The sequence below is a fragment of the Magallana gigas genome, chromosome 1, assembly GCF_963853765.1.
Source record: "Magallana gigas chromosome 1, xbMagGiga1.1, whole genome shotgun sequence".
Lineage (NCBI taxonomy): Eukaryota > Metazoa > Mollusca > Bivalvia > Ostreida > Ostreidae > Magallana > Magallana gigas.
In genome coordinates this window covers 40,608,610-40,626,222 of record NC_088853.1, presented here as the reverse complement: position 1 = coordinate 40,626,222, position 17,613 = coordinate 40,608,610, and the positions used below count along the sequence as shown (strand labels likewise).

The following is a 17,613-nucleotide window of genomic DNA, read 5'->3' as shown; positions in this document are numbered from 1 at the left end:
AGGTTTCGCAATTTACTTCTGATTCTCATGTACCTAACATAAGGGGCCTACATATTGCATATCAATGTCAACAAGAGACACCCTTTTAACTTACGATAATCATTAAAAATCATTTCATGAATTTTAGCAACACTCATAAGCCTTCAAGTACAGCAACTCTCAATTTTACAAAAATATTGACGGGTACTTTATCGGAAACTGTCCCTTGCTACCTACAGACACGGTCGCTTAATTCTTACTAAGTTTATTCTACATCATTTCCAGTGGCTACAGCTTAATGCTGACGTCGAAATATACGCAGAGATAGATAATTTCATATCATATATTTTTATTCAATTTATTATCTCTGGTAAATTAAACTGGTGCGATTTATCAGCATCTATTAACAAGCGTTGACGTTTTTATGCATAATATGCATAACACTTAGCAGCACAGGTATAGAAGTTAAGTTTAAAGTAAATATATATATTAACCGGGAATGGGAGAACAACTCTTGACACCGATGATCACCCTGACGACTTACCCGGCTTTTGCATTAATTCTTTCTACAAATTCTCAAGAGCAGAGAAAGTGAGACTGGAGAAGATGCACATTAAAATTGTCAAAATGTGAGATATTTATTTTCTTATGCGGTATGTTGAGTTATTTATAAGCTGTTTGCATGAGAAAAGAATAATCTAACATATTAACATATATTATCTTGCTTGCTATAAGACGTTTACAAAATCAACATATCTTAACATAATGAAGTCGCATTACATCATAGTGATAGCGAACACATCTTTGGATTGCTCATCGAACGATGGATTCTAACAAAAGTTAGAAAATGTACATTAGATCAAAACAAATTCATTTGAAAATAGGTTTATGATTTTAAATGTCCATGCACGTTGATATTGCTCGCAGTTTGAGAGACTGTATCCTGCATATACGGGAAACATACATCATCATAATGCTGCTAGCTTGGATAATGCAATCCATCAACAATGCTCGTTGCCATCATAAAAATATATATATAAATGGAAATAAGTTCATTATTTTAATAGGAAAATAAAAATTATCAACTTTAATAAATAAAAACAATTTATAGGAAGGTTTGTAAAGTACAAATATTATTCATGAATTATTTTTCCAGTTTTAACGATGATGTACAGGAAATGACGTTCTACATCGGCGGTACATAATTGAAACGTAAATGCGCGGATTTACGGGATGGAATTTACCTGCAATTTGACTTAAAATTAAGAGTAAATACGTCTATGGAAATATGTCACTTTTATTGCTTTAATTTCAGCACATTCATAATATTGTATTTGCTAGAAATAATAAAACTAAAAAACACTATCGTAAATAAAATTTTGATTTTTTTTCTTTTTAATTTAATTCCAAAAAAAAAAAAACGACCAGCAATTACCAGTACAATCTCGTTATTCAAGATTATCAATTTATCATGATTGTAAGGCGACAATTGATAAAAGAATTCATGTTTCTTTTTTAGAGTTTTGGACGACAACGGTCATTTTTTAAAAACCATGCTGAGCTGTGTGTAAAAGCTGATTGATTGCTAAACAAAAATTCAACACAAGTGAACGCTTAGTGCACAATGAATATATAAACACTTATGAATAAAAAACTGAAACTTCCATTAACTGTAGGCAACAATTAAATAATTCAGGTTGGAATGATATATCTGAATCAGATGCAGATTGGAGATACAATGTAACTGTAAATTCAACACTTTACAATTAGTTTTTGAAATAACTGCAACCAAACAAAGAACGCTAAATATAATCATCGCTATAAAATACGAACAACATTAACAAAATATACATGTATGTATAATATAAACACCAAAAAAATAAAGCCAATGCTTCAAAATTAATGCAATCAAATAATAAATATAAAGATAAATGCAAAAAGAACAACGATGAGTTATTGATTCTTAAAATACATGTTGTCGCGTACATTTAAGATAACTTTTCACAAAAATGAAAAAAAATATGAAAAAACAACAACAACAACAAAACTATGGATGCAAATAATTATCTAAAAGATCTTTCAGCTGATCGACTCGTTGTGTGATCTTTTTAAATTTTGTTTTAGTTTTTTCGACATATATGAACAGTTGAATGGTAAGATAAACAATTAGGAAAATGCTGTAATTACACAGTGTGACCTATTAACTTACATTAACATAAGAACAACTAGATAATGAAATAAAAAAAAACCCATAAAAAACACTCAAAGCAGCAAAGAATTTCCGGAAAATCCGTACGCTTCGTAATATGAAACTCCTGCAAACATTAGTCCGAATTTTTCGTCGTCCACTGTGTACGCTGTTAGCTCCCCTGCTGATACTTGAATTGTTCTCACATTGTATGTAAGATTAGCAGCTGTTACGTTTTCTTCAAAAACAATATCAGCTGGTTCTATCACTCTGCCGTTGATGCGGAAAGAATCTTTGAAAGAATGTTTGATCATTATCGATACATAGTCAAAGTCATATCCAGACGGTACGACGATTTTGTAGAAACTTAAATATTGGTTGAAGCCAGGGACAATCGTCATAGATGGATCTCCAAATGTGGAATGTGATGAAGCTAAACCAAAACTTGTGACTAAACTTGGCTGATCAGAAGCAATAAAACAAGTCTGACTGCTCGAAATACGAACGTCAAAATAATCAAGTTTGTTTATAAACAAGGACTGTGTAACGTTCCCGATCACGAAAGTTGTATTTGAGCTTTCCATCGATGTAATACGAATTAAAGTGTCTCTATCATTTGCGTTTGGAGGTACTATGTATATAGTGTCTACACTGTCTATTGGTGGTAACTGTTCACTGAGGTGATCGCAGGCGCCTATATTCTCGAGCTTATTGCAATCATTGCCTGAAAAGGCTGCGATTGGAGCCGATGACTCTATAAATGTCCCTGTTAAATCAGTTTCGTGCGCAATCTGATATGTTTCATAACGATTGAGTGAAAAATTGAATATATCTCCGGAGTAGTACGTGTTCCCTTCAATTTTCAAAGGCAAATTTCTTTTCATCTTAAAAGTTATTGATATTGTTGTGTTGTCGACTGTAGAGGCCACTGCAAGTTGACTTTTGAAAGAAAAAGAACTCAGATCTGGCTCTGTGGATATGACAACATATTTGTTGGAAAGTTTATGTAACGGGATGTGCGTTGTGATCCCTATTGTAAACGATCCCTTGTCATGACTTATAACAAAAACTTCAGCAGATGTTTCGATAAAAATAGATTTTACTTCTTTTTTAAAACTATTCAATTCAAATCCACGTGGTATTACAAAATTTTTGTTCGATGGAATGGTAACGCATTGGTCTATTTGGGTTTTCAGCGTGGGATCCAGATGTGGCGAAGTCGAAATATTTATTTGTACTCCATTTTCAGAAGTAATGAAGATTTTTCTAGTTGAAGGAAAATAATTCTTCATAAACACCACTATGAATTGTGTTCCCCTGCTTCCTGCAATTTTATAAAAAAATATATATAAATTGTTTATATACATTTAAAATTTACTTCTTTCATACAAATAATACACATCTCTTTGCAATTTGTAACGTATCGCCCTCTCTTGAAGAAGAGAATCACCAACCACCATTATATGGTTTTGCTGACAAAATGTCTAATGAGGTAAACATGCAGGAAACTTGTTCATCAAAAATAGAATTAAACTGAAACAAATCAAATGGAAATTATCAATTCCAAAAATGTTACTGACGATCAAATGAGTTTATTGAAATAGGGTATTGAATTTGTACCTTCTAGAGAAAAAGTTGAATTTACACAGTTAATAACAGATCTGCAGACTTGAGAACTTAGGATTCGGTTTCGGGAGTATTTTATCGACAAATAAAATGATTTTTCCTTTCAAGATGTATGAACTGTCAAACATAAACATTCTAAAAGTAATTAGACACCAGAAGAGGGAAGAGACAAGTGAATAAAAACATAAGACAAGTGAAAGAAGACGTTATGCAGGGGTTAAGTAGAACATTTTCAAGTAACATAGTACTTGTTCAGAAAGTAAAGCAAAGAGGGAATTTTTACATGATCAAAGCATAATTCTTAGACCAGCAGACAAACTATCTGGAATAGTAGTATCAGACACCAATAAGTACATCGCATTGAACAGTTGGATAACGAAATGATAAGCAATCCATCATATGAGGAAGTTAAAGAAGCAACCTAATCACTAACAAAATTAAGTGGCTAATAAACAACGTGCATAAAAAGGATCGATCACGTCTGAGTTACGACATTATCTCTTAACTTCAGATATATCTTCAGGAAAACTACAAAAAACAAGTTATAAGAAAAACCTTCCTTTTAGAGCAATAGTAAATGGTCGTCAACATCCAACAGAGAAGCTAGCAGAGTATGTAGTATCGCAATTTTAAGAAAAAACTGATCATTTAAAGGTGTCGTACAAGACACTACATTTTTTTTATGAAAATTATCTTCCGAAAATCAACCATTATCAAATTCCTCGATATCATTTTGTAAAAAGCACTGTATACCAGTATAGCAAGACAAGAAGAGCGAGAAGTAATAGCAAACATTTTAAATCAACAAGAGAAAAAAGGAGTTGACACAAATAACATTTTGGAATTGATGGATGCGCTCCTGGAAAATAACAATTTTAGAATTAACAGAGAGAGAGAGAGAGAGTGAGAGAGAGAGAGAGAGAGAGAGGGGGGGGGGGGTTAGGAACGTATTCTTTTGGAAAAATGTAACAAACAACACATTTTTATGTTAGATATATCTATGACATGTTGGGAATCTGGTCAGTAACATACTTTTTTTTATTTTCATAAAATCGCTTATGATATACATCCGAATATGTTTTTCAATATCCAGCGTACAGTTCCTAGATGTGAATATTTCTCTTGGAGAAGGATTTTTTCTCTACAGACCTTAACATTAAACCTACTGACAAACGTATGCACCTTATTAAAAAATATAGACACCCTGAATCTATAAAAAAAATCTAAACCGTTTTGACTGTGTGTCCGTGTGCGTTGAATCGCTCAACAGATAAGGGATATTTTAAACAACGGGAGAAAATAAAAACCAATTTAAGCTACTGTATATATTCGAACAAGGAAACAAGGAAGTCGAGAATCAACCTCTGAAGGTGGACAAACTCAACCGCAGTGATTTATTGAACTACAAAAAATATCAAAAATATATAACCGTGTTCCGTTTGAGTTAAGTTATTCCAGAGGAAAACATTCGTCAAATTTTATAATAACGTCCATAAATTCTAAGAAATTCAAACCGCTTGAAACTTGCTTTCAAAATGCATCTATAGTGGCATTCAGAAGAGAAAAGCTTGAAAGACATATAAGTTATAGAAAACATAATAACCTCTTCTTTTAGAAACAACACTTATGTGAGTTGGCTGATGCAACAAAATATGTTATGTGTAAATATATGATTTGTTCAAGTCAATTTCAAGAATCTAAGGACAAAATATAAAAGTTAAAAATCGTATCGATTGTAAGTCAAGTAATGTTGTTTATGGGGTGTTTTGCACGTGTATAACTTATAAATAATAGCGACACAAGTTTGCGCAAAAAAAGTTCATGCATTCCGAGTATTACGTGATATTTATAGTTCAAAATATAGTACTTACGATGATTATAATAATAATAATAATAATAATAATAATAATAATAATAATAATAAATGTATTGCTTAATCATATTAACGATGACAATATACTAGTGTCTTCATTTCAACCCATACTGACGAAATACCTTTCTTTCTTGCAAAATGCCGGGGTGATATGGACGTTATCTAATGTTTCTGACAAATGCAATATTTTCCAGTTTGACATTGTAAGCGTTGGGTAATCTGTGTTAGTTTAGGGGAGGTATTAACACAAATTAACTGAAAAGCTGGACTACAAAATACTTGTTCATACAACTGCAACATTCAAGCTAGTCAAGTAAATCTTACACATGGGAAATTAAACATTTGACTTCCAAACGCACACCCAAAAATAGTCTTATCGACCTTTACTTCAATTTATGACATAGGCCATACGATAACAACATTTGATATTTCTTAGATAATGAATGCACTTAATCATCAACATTTGAATTATATCAAGGGAAAAAAAATAACAGAAGACAAACAGACACACAAAACAGCCGTTATTTGTCAGGTTTTCATTTTCTTTTATCACGTTAAGTAATTATGCTTTTCTGTTAACTTTGTCAATAAGTAAATGCTTATATATTGTGTATTTCTAAAGTTATAATTCAAAAACTTTTTAAAACTGATCTGCTTGTGACAGCTTGGCCTAACTTCTCCCTCTTATAAATGATTTTAAAATAATATATATTATATATATTTGATTTAGGATCCGATAGCCAATGCATTTTTTTCTATTTCTTATTTCACATATCAATCTTTATTTTTTATTCACAAATATATATCTTACTTATGTACTTACCTATAGTTACATTTGATCCAGGAATTAAGAACAGTGTTGTTTGGATTTCTGTATTAGTTCTCATGAAATCGGTAGTTGTTTTTGCATAAATAATCTAATTTTGTTATCTTGGTGAAAATGTGTATAACTACTTTTAAATATGCAATGTGTCAGTTTATAATGATCTTATTATTATTTATCTTGAAATAAAAAGCCATGCAATTATCGATTTTATATTCTTATAGACTGCAGAAAGAAAAAAATAATGGCTACACTCTATTTAGGTCTTTCCACCTTTCAGGCGAAAGACTTCTTTTTTTCTTTATGTCTTTTCTTCTTCTTTTTTTCCTATTTAGCTCGAGGTGAATTTCTGTTATAAGGGTTATCCAAAAAAATTTTTTTAAATGTACTTGCTCATTAAAAGTTATGGTGCTAATTGATTCTGTGTCAAAAAACTTCCAAAACTTACAGAGTTATTGACCTTTGAGAAGGAAATTCCTGTTATCGCTACTCCTCTTTAAACATAAGAGATAGAGATTTGGAACTTTTACCGATTGAATATTTTCAATACACTTCTAAATGGCTCTTTAATCTATTCATACTAAATGGATCTTTCTAGCAGTTATTGTCCCTGAAAGTATTTAAAATTCCATAAATTTACTTTTTTTAATTTATCATAGAAACGTCGGACCACTTGGGATGGAAGCGTCTACCTTGGGCAAACAAAATGACTTAAAGGTCAAAGGTCAAGGCCATTTAGATATATGTTAATTACTGAGTATTTAGATCTTTTTAATCTAGGTTTGTACAGAAAATCTTGTTCATGCATGCAGTATGACATCTTAAGACTTTTAAAATATAGCCCATTGGTTCATACCTTTGAATCATTGTAGAGTTATTGTCCCTAGTTTACGAAATGTTCGTTATCGCTACTCCACTGAAACCATCAGAAATAGAGAATTGTAACGTTTACCAATGTCTTCAGTTCACTTTAAGGGTTCTTCAAACCAAACGGATCTGAGGCTCCTTCTACCAATTACATGTATTGCCCCTGAAAGTGTTGCAATTTCGATAAAATCACTTCCAACTTTTTTTACTATCTATCATAGAGATTACGGACCACTTGGATGGGAACGTCTACCTCGTCTAAACAAAATGACATAAAGGTCAAAGGTCACTTTAAAAACTGTTAATTAATGAATTTTCATTCATTTTGAAATACAGAATTATAGTAAGGGTTTCAATAGCTTGCTGGATTGCACAATACGGTATGGAATTTTGTTAGCCAGGTATCACATCAAGTATTGTGGTTACTCAAGTGGAAATTGTTTTTACAGTCAACCCATTCATATTGTACAAACTCAGATAGCCTCTAAAACACGCTCTTCTTTTGTTGTTTTTTCTGTTTATATGCTTGTTGAAAGAATAATCATTTGGAAAGCACATCAGTTTTGTTCAGAGTATATGGAAAAAATCAGAAAAAGTAGTTCAAAAGATATTTACGACAAACAACAGGGTATTCTAAAGTAATGACTTGAGATACCAAAAAAAAAATCTTACAAAATCATTTTTGGCTTTGTAGTTTTTTCCATTGTCTAGTACAACATATATCATAGGTAGAGTATTTTTGTATACCTTTTTGAGCAATATATAAAGCAATTTATAATAAAAAAATATTAGGGTGGAAAGACCTCTAATTGACCGAGAACATTTAGACTAAAAGTATAAATTTTATTTCCAATATATTCAAATACAGCTGTTTTAGTCTTCAAAAGATATCTAAGGACTTAAACAATTTAAAATATTTTTTATATAATAACAATCCCAATATTTTACAATATAATTTAGCTGTTACGTTAGGATTCGGTTGATCGTATGATGTTCTTTTCTTAATTTCTCAATTAGTAAGATATCACAATTTATTTGCCATTGCCCGTTTAGAATATTCACATTTTTTAACAATTAAAAATTATTCTGTGGAAGTTAGTTCAAAAATATGCAAAAAGAAATTACAAGGTTTTCATAAAATATCAATAAAAAGAAAGCGAAACAAATGCACTTCTTAAAATTTCCTCTTTGTATCTCGTCCTTCTCTGAAAGTATTTGTTCTTTGTATTATGTTACAATTAAGTCATACATTTTATTATTATCATGAGATAATTATTTGACGAAGGAACAACTGTTCTTTTTTTTTTTTTTTTACAAATTTACTTAGGTTTGCCGTAGCCGATCCTAGCGGGGACGATTTGGGGTATCTAACACATATTTTTTTAAAAACGTAATCTTTGTATCACGTTACACTTCAAAAAACGTGTGCATGCTTTGTCAAAATCTGTTTAGCATATTTGTCCCCTATATAGATATGAAATATAATGTTGTAGATGCTTGGGACTCAATTGTTTAAACTGGTGTTTTGAAAGAAAATGATATGGTTATTAAATACTGAAAGCAATCCGTAACAGAGATTGTTAACTATAAATAAAATTGGCATAACTTTGGGCGTATTTGGAAAGCGATAATGCTGCGCCTTTATTATTAAAAAGGCGGTTTTGAACTTAGAGTGATGGTAGGAAACGGTATAACTTGAATCACATCGTGTCAAAATTCAGAAAAATTCAGCGATTAGATCTGATTTTGCAATTCTGGTTTTCGCAACAGATCGCAAGATGGAGGAAACCTAGCATATGCAGGTGTAACTTACGATTTCGCACCGTTTTGTTTTGTATTCTAATACAAATGATTGTCACACATACAAATCCATATCAATTATCTATAATGTGACTTTTGTATCATATTACAAGCAAATTGAAATCAGACCGTTCATTAATGTATATGTACCAATACTTATACCGACTTGATATAAGGCATTCTGTATTTATAACTTATAAAGCACGATTGTTCATGTATTTTTTTTCAATAATCATACATTTAAGTGAAACAGAAAAAGAGCAATATCTTAATAAAAATTATTTTAATTTAAGCATATTTACTAAGGGTTTTAATCTGACCAGACATTGGATTTGGTGATGTCAGTTTTTCCATAGATGTTTTCGAGTCTGATGATTCATGAAAAATAATAAAGATATTTTTGAAATGAAATGAAATGAAATGAAATGAAAAATATTAACACAGAACTTTAAAAATTAAACGTGCAACCTTTGTTTCAACTTGATTAATAATTTATAAAGTTAGGAATACCAGAATACACATTTGTTTGAAACTGTTGTTCTCATAAATCTTACAATTTCACTGCTACGATTATATTAGGTTTTAAAGGAACATATTTGTTTTATTTTCAATCACTAAGTATGATTTTCACTATTTCTTATGGAAATTGATTGCAATTCAAAGCTCTGTAAAAACTGACAGAACTGAACATATATTTCTTTATCTATTACATATACATAGATGATTAATATTTCAAAGGATATCCAGTCTTTAATACATTTCAATTTATGTATTATTACCAAATGAAACATTCTGTTTGGATATAAAATATAATGTTGTTGAAACTAGTGTTTTGAAAAAAAAATATGGTTATTAAATTCATAATTAAAGCAAATCTGTAACATCGATTGTTAAAAATTGTAACTATAAATAAAGTTGACATAGCTTTGGGCGTATTTGGAAATCGATAATGCCGCACCTCTATCATTTAAAAGGCGGTTTCAAACGTGTTGTGGTGATAGTTAACGTTTTAACTTGAATCACATCGTGTCCAAATCTAAATTTTCAGGAACAAAAACGCAATTAGCCAAATTTTACAATTGCAGTTTTTGCAACAGATCGCAAGACGGAGGAAACCTAGCATATGCAGATGTTACTTATCAATTATTTATAATGAGACTATTGCATCCCATTACAAGTAAATTGAAATCACACTTTCAATGTATATGTATCAATGTTGATACTGAGCTAATTTAGGACATTGTGTTTTTATAACATAAAAACACAACTGTTTGTGTATTTTTATCAATAATCATACATTTTTAGTAAAACCGAAAAAGAGTAAGCTCTTAATTAAACAGATTATAATTTAAGCATATTTAACACGAGTTATATTCTAACCAGGCATTGGATTTGGTGATGTCAGTTTTTCCATAGATGTCGTCGAGTCTGATGATTCATGAAAAATAGTAAAGTTATTTTAGAAATGCAAAATATTATCACGGAAATTATACATGCAACCTTTGTTCAAAATTGATTTATAGTTTATATTTTTAACATGATTATTTAAAACTATTGTTTTCCTCATAATCATACAATTTCACTACTCTGATTATATTAGGTTTTCAAGGATGCATATTATCATATTTACATCCACCAAGTACATGTATGATTCTCACTATTTCGTACAAAAATTGATTGCAATTCACAGCTCTGTGGAAACTAACAAAACTGAAATCTACGCCCCGTTTATTGATTGATCGAAACCTTCATCAACCTTAAAAAAGTCAAGGACAACACGAAATATTCATGGTGATACCAAACTTCCATAAAAGACGATTTCGCTGTTTCTTTTATCTAACGAACTGATATACATGTACAATAATTCAGTTGATATTACTTAATTCTTTAAAGATGGATCTATTAGTTTCTTGAAAAAAAGATTTAAATATAAACAAACAAATGCTTTTTTGGATTGTCCAAGCGGGATATGAAGGTTGCAATCATTGCAAAAAATAAAAATAAAAAAATAACCCGCTAACGCAAGTTATTACTTTTTTCGGCAAAGTCGAAAAATTCATATCCTATGATATGACCAAAGAAAGCATTTTATTGTTAAAAATTCCCCATTAAGCAAATAATGTAGTTCTGTTGAAGAAAACATGGATTTAATGAATTTTCTATATATATTTATAAGAGTTCGTTTATCAATATTATAAATTACGCGTATAGCAAAGTTATCCCACTGGTCCTAAGAACTTCATTTTAAGTTTTGATTACTGAGTGAACATGAGTATACAATTATAGTTAGCAAATGTTTGATTATACACGTACATATACACTGTATCCATTTCGTTTGTTGTTGTGTATTAACACTTGTATATCTTGTTTTATTTGTTTGTGAATATCTACTCATATTATATCGTTTAACCAGAGAAAAAGCCTGACAAAGCGTGATCAAATCCAATAACACCCGACCGCATTTCATCACCTGAAAAGATCTAACAAATTATTCCTTATTTCTTACATTTGTATAAATTTAGCAACTGTACGATTAAATGTTAAATTATTCATTAATAAAATAATTGAACTTCACTTTATCAAAACTATAAAATCCAACACAGACGAAAACACTGGAAAATGTATTTATAATGTCTAATAAGTAGTGTCTCAGCTGAAGTATATGATTTTAGAACGTAAATGTAATGATATGTTTTTGCTTGAATTAGCTGAGGTGCCTTAATTAGTTAGAACAACTTTTCTATATTTACATGTTCGATTGTTATTACAAGAACACTGTGCTTCTTTTAGGCATTTTGTTTAATTCGCATTATGCGATTATCTGTATTTTCTGTTTACAGGGCGCGAAAAAGTTACTCTCACTATTTACTTATTAGCTCAGTACATGTCTTGCTTTGACTTATGTTGATTAATGCTGACTTCATGCCAGTTTTGTTTCTTATTGACAATGATCTTTTAATAAAACTAAAATCTTCGTTTTGGGGTATAAACACCATCATTGTCCTCGTCTGACTCATAAGAAATTTGAATATGGGGCATGAAGCTATCTTTAGTCATATCCGACGCAATGTAAATTGTTTTATCTTATGTTAAACACTCTCAACGCATCCATAGGTACAGTGTATTTGTTGTTTTTAATGATTATATCGTTAAGAAATATGATATACCTATCAATTTCGTTCGGCCCCATGGCCGCATTAACTGCATTTTGCATCTTTTTTGCCGGCTGTAACTCACTTTGGTTTTTTTTTATGCAAACAAAAGATGCAGTTGGTGACAACTGACATCGAAAACCAGAATAAAAATATGTGGTATACATTAAATTGTACATTATTATATACAAAGAAAAACTAATAGCATTTAACCTACCTGTGCAAATATCTAGCTCCTTTTTAAAATTGTTAACTTGGTTTTCAAGGAAAATCTCTCGTTCTAGATAATGATAACACATATTTAGAGAAAAGAATAAAAGCCAGCTTAATAAAAGGTGTGAACAGCTGATCAACAACTTTAATGTACAAATTATCTCGCTCGGATCTTTTTAAACACTTTTTGTTTTGAATTTTGGGTAGAATTAAATACCTTAAACATTCAATAGGTCTTCATTTATTAATAAAGATAACCGATATGACTTTTAGAACTCAATAATTGGCGAAAGGCAAAAACAATACAAAAATGATCATTCAAATCGAAAAAAAAACTGCGGCTAAAACTAAAATATAACAATAAAGTTTTATTTTCCCATTATTTTTCGTTAATGTCAAGACACAACAGTAATTGTAGGAAATATTTTTGTCTCTTAGAAATAAATCTGTGTTCTAATTTTTTTATAATATTTCAGTTATGATTTCAAATTGCGGGCCAAAAAAAAAAAGAAAAAACGACAACAATAAAAAAAACCCCATCAAAAACAAGCCAAAAAAAAAGAAGAAAAAAACCCCAGAGAAATAAAGTGCAAACATGCATTTTAAATAATCAAAATCATAAATTAAAATCAATGCACATTCATACATTTTCATGCATGCATGTTTACGAATTGCGCAAATGTGTGCATATACTGGTATACTTTACTAACATATTTTCACAAACAATAAACTACCATGATATGTTTAATACAAATGCATTTTGCTTTGGGTTTTTTTTTTGCATAATATAAGGCAGCTGTACTAAACAGATCACCCAGTTAAAACCAGTTGCATTCACATATTGGCACAGTATCAACTATTATAAAATTGTTATAGTTTCCCATAGAGTTTCTGGTAATAAAACTCTGTCTGCTTAGTTGTGACTTGGTCTTCCCGGCTGTTTTCGTATAAAGGTTGGCTACTGATATCACCATACAGAATCATAAAAAAATATAGTCTGAAACATCATGGAACAAGCTAATTTGTCCATCGTTGTTTTACAACTGAAACTCATCAATTACAAATATTGTATAAATATGTTCATACTTATTAACGAAAATTATTATCTAATAATATTAATTACGGGTGGATAATTTATACTGTATTTATATTTTATATACACGACTTGTGAAAACGAATACATTATTTCTTTAACTCGTCTTCAATAGTCAGTCAGAGCAAAATAATAAAACCTTTGCAGCTATATAACGTCGTGACAAATACGGAACATCAATAGATCATGCTGGTATATTGAAAAGGAATAGAGAAAGAGAGAGACAGAGGGACACACAGAGAGAGAAAGAGAGAGAGAGACAGATAGGGAGAACACACAAGAAATAATACAACAAAAAGCAGGTCGACACTTTAAACAACGTGAGATAAGGTACACGTCACCGCGAGTAAATCAGGTTTGCAGCCAGGAAGAACTTATTAAATTACATGCACCCTATGTATTGTACTTATATCAGATACGACATCATAAATCGTTTTAAAAATGTTGTTAATCTTTAAATCAGTCTTGTTTGAATACCTTACAACACATACAGAATATGGCGTGTGTTATGTAAGGTACACCCGCACATTTGGTCATTTAAAGTTCTAACTGCATTGTGTCAAATTTTAATTTCAAACGCAGAGGGGTATTTAATAGCTATGTGACCGCGTAGATTTGACGGTGCTAGAGAATTCTTCTGGATCTGCATCGGTCGTGTGCAGTACGAACCGGGTGAGGGAATGTTGGTGTAAAGGGTATAAGGTGTAAGCGCGCTGTAGGCCGTAAGGTAATAACGAAGTGTAGCTTTGTCGTATTCCCGAGGGTCTACCAGTATACAGTTCCAGAGAAATAAACAGGCAATTGATGTAGGATTCCATTTTTATTGGTCGAGACTCAACGATGGCAACATTATAACAACTTAACAGGCAGGCATATTACAAACAAGTCGGATATGGCCAGTAGTTGCCTTCAGACTCAAACTCTGGGTGAGTCGGACGTGGCCGAGGCTGGCCGCCGTATTCCAGACTGCCGAATGACAATTGTACATAACTATATATAAGAATCTGAACAATGGGTGATGACATAAGTAAGCTGAGTAAAATGTTGACAGTTATAAAATAATTAAATAAACTCAATGATTCTTTGATGTCCAAGAAATGAAAAACCGATAATTACACAATGTTGTTTTAAGAGATTAACAGTCCTTGAGACATGGCACTCTGTCTCTTTGAGATCACATATAGAGTCCGAAAAGTGTCAATCAGTAAATAACTTTGTAAGAAATAAATTGAGAAATAATATTATGAAACTGGGCTGCGTTTTACAAAGGAACTTACGACTTACGACCTTATTAACGGATGGTAATTGATGACAAATCAATCAGTGTTTCAATTTAGTTCCAGTGAAATATAATTATAGAAATCAAAATATTTGTGAATGAACGATGTTATATAAATTTTGTTCATTAAAGATCAATCCATAAGACTAAAGATATTTACGACTTTGTCGTAAGTTCTTTTGTAAAACGCAGCCCAGGTGTTAATTTTTAAAAGTAAAGTCCAATATAAAGTTATAATTGAACAGTGAATTTTGCACTGTGATAGCTACATACGAAAACAAAATAAGTAAACATACACAAAAACCATGATTTTAACTTTAACTTCATGTAACATCAAACTTGGCTATTTAATGATCAAAACCAAACATAAAAAGTGAATGTGCCTCCTTCTCTACCAGTTTCTTACTTTGCTTTTAGTTACATGTTCAGTTTTATTTCGTTTTAAAACGGAACGTATGTTTACAGACCCCGAAACATACTACTACACCTAAAAAGCGTATAGGAAGCATGCGATTTTCGTATCATATAAGAATCGTATAGTTCCGTGCGAAAAACGTATCATAAAAGAAACGTATTATATCATTTGAAAAACGTTCCGTACCGTATGAGAGCGTATCGTATCGTACAAGCGAATAAGAACCGTATGAAAAGAGTGCGAAAAACTTTTTATGAGAACTTTACTTCCCGGTATGTAACGAGTAACGATAACTGATTCCGGGGGGAGGGGGGGGGGAACACATGGCCTGATGATTTTTTTTCTACAATTGCTTTGGAGAAATTCTAAAATGATAAATTTATTTGATCACAAAATATGAGTGCATGCTTGATCATACACGAAACGTATCGTATCACCCAAGAAGCGTATTATATCGTATGAAAAACGTACCGTACCGTGTGAGAAAAGTAACGTACAAGACACGTTTCAGAGTCTGTAGCATATCACATATCCGAGGACTTTCTAAAAAATGATTACGTACAAACCAAATTTGCATTTTTTTCTTTAAAAAAATAACCCTCATTGAATTACGTTTACGCAGACTTACTTTTTTGTAATATCGTTGAATTTATTGCAGTATCTTGTCGTAATGACTTCACTAAAATACCTACAAAAACTGAACCTCCTATTGGTCTAACATGACATATCTTGATATTTAAAGATTTATTTTGTCTTCCTTGTCGGACGCTTCGATGGTTTTCTTTGCAAAAGGCTCACAGAGCAGATGACACCTAAACAACACAATGAAAACATAGTTTAAAAAAAGTATTTATTTAAACTCTCGCTAGAGGAATTAAATAACATTACCAACATTTTAAATCATAAGTCTTTTTAAGAACCCGCAACGATATAGGTCTGATGTTATATAATGTCTCTTTAAATCCGAATGGAGGTATTTAACTATTTATTACTCTTCTCATGTTCTGCTATCTGCTTTACATAGATCAATAAAGTCCATGGTCTTGAATACATTTATTTAACAATAATATGCCCGTTGCGTAAACACATTTTCATGTAGTGCATTCGTTTTCTCCTGATCGGTATTCTAATAATATCCTTCTGATTACCTACTTTCATTCACAAAAAAATAATCGTTCAGGTCTGCATTGAGCCCATAGAAAAAATTACACCAGTTAAATTATCATTTCTTTTCGGTCTTAGAATATTGCTTAACATTGCCACCTAGATTTGTAGAAAACATGCGAATGAAAATTAATGACAAGTAAAGGTACATAAGTACGTGTATGGATCATGTCCCCAACCAACTATAAAATATGTGAACATTATCACATCATGAAACAAAAATGAAGTACATAAACAAATCACGCAGAGTTACTTGTGCAAAAAACATAGGTCAAGCATCATGTCATTTTATAGCAAATTGCAAAAAATTGCAAAAAATGCACACAACTAGAAAGGTTAACAAAAAATACTGTACATCATCAAAAAAATCCTCAATTGGCCAGCAGATCATAACCAAATACTAGACATGAATGAGTACCGTACATACACCATACCAGAAATCAATAACAATAAAGTACCAATATGGAGGGTGCTACCCCCCCCCCCACCTCCCCATTCCTTTTTTTCTGTGATTTATATATGACATAATAACACACATTACCTATGTTGTTGCATGTTCAATAAGCTATGCATAAGAATAATGTAATACATCGATATTGGGTGTTCTTATATTAAAATAAAGTATTTTAAGAGATTTTGTATGTCATATTTTAGATTTTTATACACAAAATGTAGTATGTTAGAATGTGCATGTCAGTGCATAGTTCATGTTCATATACTGATGAATGATTTATGAATATAATTCTTGAACTAATTTTAATAAAACATTTTATGAAGAAGTAATGAAGATAAAATTGGACAATTCCTGATGTGTTTAAAATAATGAATATTCATGAATATTTCTGTTTATGAACTATTCATGAAAGATGAAAATCCATGAAGTTCATCAACTTCTTTTCATGAACTCATATTCATGAATCAAATTGCTCAATTTTAACTTCATATGATCTTCATGAACATTTCCTGATCAAGTTCCTGAATATTGTTTATGAATTATTTCAATCAAATCGTGATACGTCATTTTTCACCAACAGTGATGCTATTATAATGTGACGGGTTTTAAAACCAATTTTGTCGTGAAAAATATTCCCCATTTTTAAGACTGATAACTGAGGCTGAGTGGTATAACATGTTCTTTTTT

At 31.0% G+C, this 17,613-nt stretch overlaps 1 protein-coding gene across 2 annotated transcripts; it reads right to left on the bottom strand.

The window, feature by feature from the left end:
• Nucleotides 1–1,175: 1,175 nt before the first annotated feature.
• On the bottom strand, nucleotides 1,176–16,094 carry LOC136269723 (IgGFc-binding protein-like). 2 transcript variants are annotated; one of them, XM_066079311.1, is made up of 5 exons: nucleotides 15,937–16,094; nucleotides 13,404–13,564; nucleotides 12,526–12,589; nucleotides 9,459–9,524; nucleotides 1,176–3,491 (listed from the first exon to the last, which is right to left on the bottom strand). In XM_066079311.1, exons 2-5 carry the CDS (start codon nucleotides 13,503–13,505, stop codon nucleotides 2,242–2,244), a joined length of 1,482 nt encoding a protein of 493 aa, XP_065935383.1. In that variant the 5' UTR covers nucleotides 13,506–13,564; nucleotides 15,937–16,094; the 3' UTR covers nucleotides 1,176–2,241. The 2 variants fall into 2 exon arrangements, with proteins under 2 accessions (XP_065935383.1, XP_065935391.1); XM_066079319.1 differs by lacking the exon at nucleotides 15,937–16,094 and adding an exon at nucleotides 15,785–15,845.
• Nucleotides 16,095–17,613: the final 1,519 nt, after the last annotated feature.

Coding starts and splice junctions, on each gene's coding strand:
- LOC136269723 (XM_066079311.1), bottom strand. CDS start 13,505: ATGATTCTGTATGGTGATATCAGTAGCCAACCTTTATACGAAAACAGC. Junction 12,590..13,403: donor TTTATTACCAGAAACTCTAT/GGGAAACTATAA, acceptor TATCATTATCTA/GAACGAGAGATTTTCCTTGA. Junction 9,525..12,525: donor GGAGCTAGATATTTGCACAG/GTAGGTTAAATG, acceptor ATGAATCATCAG/ACTCGAAAACATCTATGGAA.